Source organism: Halteromyces radiatus (genome assembly GCF_025201355.1).
Source record: "Halteromyces radiatus strain CBS 162.75 chromosome Unknown BX664scaffold_2, whole genome shotgun sequence".
NCBI lineage: Eukaryota > Fungi > Mucoromycota > Mucoromycetes > Mucorales > Cunninghamellaceae > Halteromyces > Halteromyces radiatus.
The window spans coordinates 3,905,001-3,907,393 of NW_026251688.1; the positions used below are offsets into that span (position 1 = coordinate 3,905,001).

Below are 2,393 nucleotides of genomic sequence, written 5' to 3' on the forward strand. Positions count from 1 at the left end.
ACGTGCATCATAAATCTGTGGTAAACTGATTGAGATTTTGTCATAGATGCCAAATGATCCTTCTGCTTGTCCAAGTAATGCTTGCTGTAACCTTGGTGAAATTAATTCATTGACATGTTTCATCGATTCATCACTAGGTTCCGTCAAAAATTGTGATATACTGTCCAATGCTTTCCGTGTACCATGACTAGCTATAAAAAAAAAAAAATATGAAATAAACACAAAAAGGAATTCATATAGAAAAAAAAAAAAAAAAAAAAAAAAGGAAACAATTGCAAGTCAATAAGGTTGTTGTCATTTTCCTTTTCTTTTTTTTTTTTTCTATACTTTACCACCCAGTAAGAATTGATCAGGAAAGTAAGTATCTCCCATATTGAGTTGTAACATTCGGTAACCGAGCCATTGACATAAAGCATGTTGTAATTTAATAGGAAGGACATTCAAAAAACCCCAGTCAGAAGGTGCTTTGATATATGGATAATCCTTGATACGTGGGGATGCTGTACTCAATAGCCAAGCTGTAAATAAGAAAGGAATGATCATTAGTTTTTCGAATGAAAAAAAAAAAATAGAAAGTATCCTTACGAAACTGCAATGGATCAGGTGATTTGTAAGAAGTGGTCTTTTCTGTTGAATGAATCTGTTGTTGTAGGTGGTTGATAGATGAACTGAACCAGCGAGACTGTGTTACCGTATTTCCACATCTTTTTGACGTAGAACAGAATTGTAAAATGGGACGTCGTATCATATGTTGAATATAGTGATGTAGTATCTATATATATATATATAAAGAAAAAGAAAAAAAAAAAAAGAAAAAAAAGTAACTATATGAATCGGGAAAGAGAAAGGAAGAGAGACTAAAAAAAAAAAGCAACAGAAAACTTTAGAAATCAGAACGGACTTCCAATGACAGCGCGCGTTCATTAGAGCATATATGATGAGAAAGTACATTCTATGATAAAAATGACAGCAATTGACAAGATATACCTGATAAAGATAAGATCATGATAATCCAAGTATGCAAGAAGCATTGAGTATTAAAAAAAAAAAAAAAAAAAGTTAAAATCATCAGTCCTTTTTCATGCCTAAAAATGCTTTCCATATAAGCAGGTTGTACTTTATAAAATATATTGTTATTTTTTCTTGTTTGTAAAAAATAGTAATTGACGGCGGAATGAATAAATTTCAATAGAAAAGACCACATTAAAAGAAAATATAGTTGGTACGTTTTATTCACAGGTCTAACATAATACAGACCAAAGAAAATGATAATAATAATAATACTGGAATATAGAGGAAAACAGGTGATGATTTATTAATTCAAAAATAAAATATCTAAAAAAATACAAAATAAAAATAAAAAAAAAAAAGTGAAAATAAATTCAGGTATGTCCGAGATCTGAGTCAGAATTCTCATGATGTTGCTTGATCTTATCCATGATAGAACAACAATCACGTTCAATTTCTTTGATGGCAGGTATATGTTGGTAATGATCCAATAGTTTCCTTGATCGATTGTAACAATTGACAGCTTGATCATAGTGATTGGAGTCCATGTATCGTTCTAAACGCTGAGGTAGTTCAAAGATAAACTGTAATTGTTGAAGTTGATTGTGTTTATTTTCGAGTTGTTTAATTTTGGTGCGGTTAGGTTCTAACGCCTGGTTGATCTTGGCACATTGTTGTGAGATGCTGTTGACATTATCATTAAGTCGACCCATTTCAGATTCCATACTTTCTACATTAGACTTCATCTATATGAAAATCATTTCATTAGTAAATAAATTCAATCCAGTTTTGTTCTAGTTTTATAATATTTTTACTTTGTGAATCGTATCTGTTGCGCTGATAAATTTGCTGTAGTTTTCATATACCAGAGTTTTCATATCACCATCAATTTCACGCATCTCTAATAAAAAAAAAAAAAATTGTCATCTACTATTGTCTAAAAATAACAAAATCTTACCTCCTACAAGAATATTATCATTCTTGACAAGTCCACTGAGAGGTTGTTCCTTGACAAGTTTGGCAAAATACTTTAAACTATCAAAACCCGAATCATCTACTCATAAAAAAAAAAAAGATAGATTAGAAAATTATATTTAGTATAACAACTAATAAAACATACATGAATACGTTCAATTATGATACATACCAATATCCAAAGGATCAGCTTGCTCTTCATTGGTAGATGAAGGAAGACCGTAATATTTCTTCAAGATGGAATTCCGTTCACGTGGTTGTTTGGCCCTCCCATGAGAGACGCTCATGACATATAGATATATCGATAAATATATAGATATATATGTATATGTGTGCTTGTTTGAGTGTAATGTAATTAAAAGGAAAAAAAAAAAAAAGTGAAAAGAAGCAAAGAGAAAAAAAAAATGACA

The 2,393-nt window shown here is 30.4% G+C and overlaps 2 protein-coding genes across 2 annotated transcripts in view; both read right to left on the minus strand.

The window, feature by feature from the left end:
* The window catches only part of BX664DRAFT_326831 (uncharacterized protein), a gene marked incomplete at its 3' end in the record, with an annotated part of 1,362 nt that extends 542 nt beyond the window's left edge, over positions 1 to 820 (minus strand). The window contains exons 1-3 of the mRNA XM_051544309.1: positions 586 to 820; positions 333 to 518; positions 1 to 191 (exon numbers count right to left, since the gene is read on the minus strand). The exon at positions 1 to 191 is cut by the window's left edge and continues 542 nt beyond it. Coding sequence (XP_051403857.1) covers positions 1 to 191; positions 333 to 518; positions 586 to 748 — 540 coding nt within the window. The remainder of the gene's footprint in view (positions 192 to 332; positions 519 to 585) is intronic.
* A 481-nt stretch (positions 821 to 1,301) lies between these two features.
* Positions 1,302 to 2,393, minus strand: BX664DRAFT_326833 (Vps51/Vps67-domain-containing protein). Its single transcript, XM_051544310.1, has 4 exons — positions 2,156 to 2,393; positions 1,967 to 2,062; positions 1,824 to 1,909; positions 1,302 to 1,754 (listed from the first exon to the last, which is right to left on the minus strand). Exons 1-4 carry the CDS (start codon positions 2,268 to 2,270, stop codon positions 1,383 to 1,385), a joined length of 669 nt encoding a protein of 222 aa, XP_051403858.1. The 5' UTR covers positions 2,271 to 2,393; the 3' UTR covers positions 1,302 to 1,382.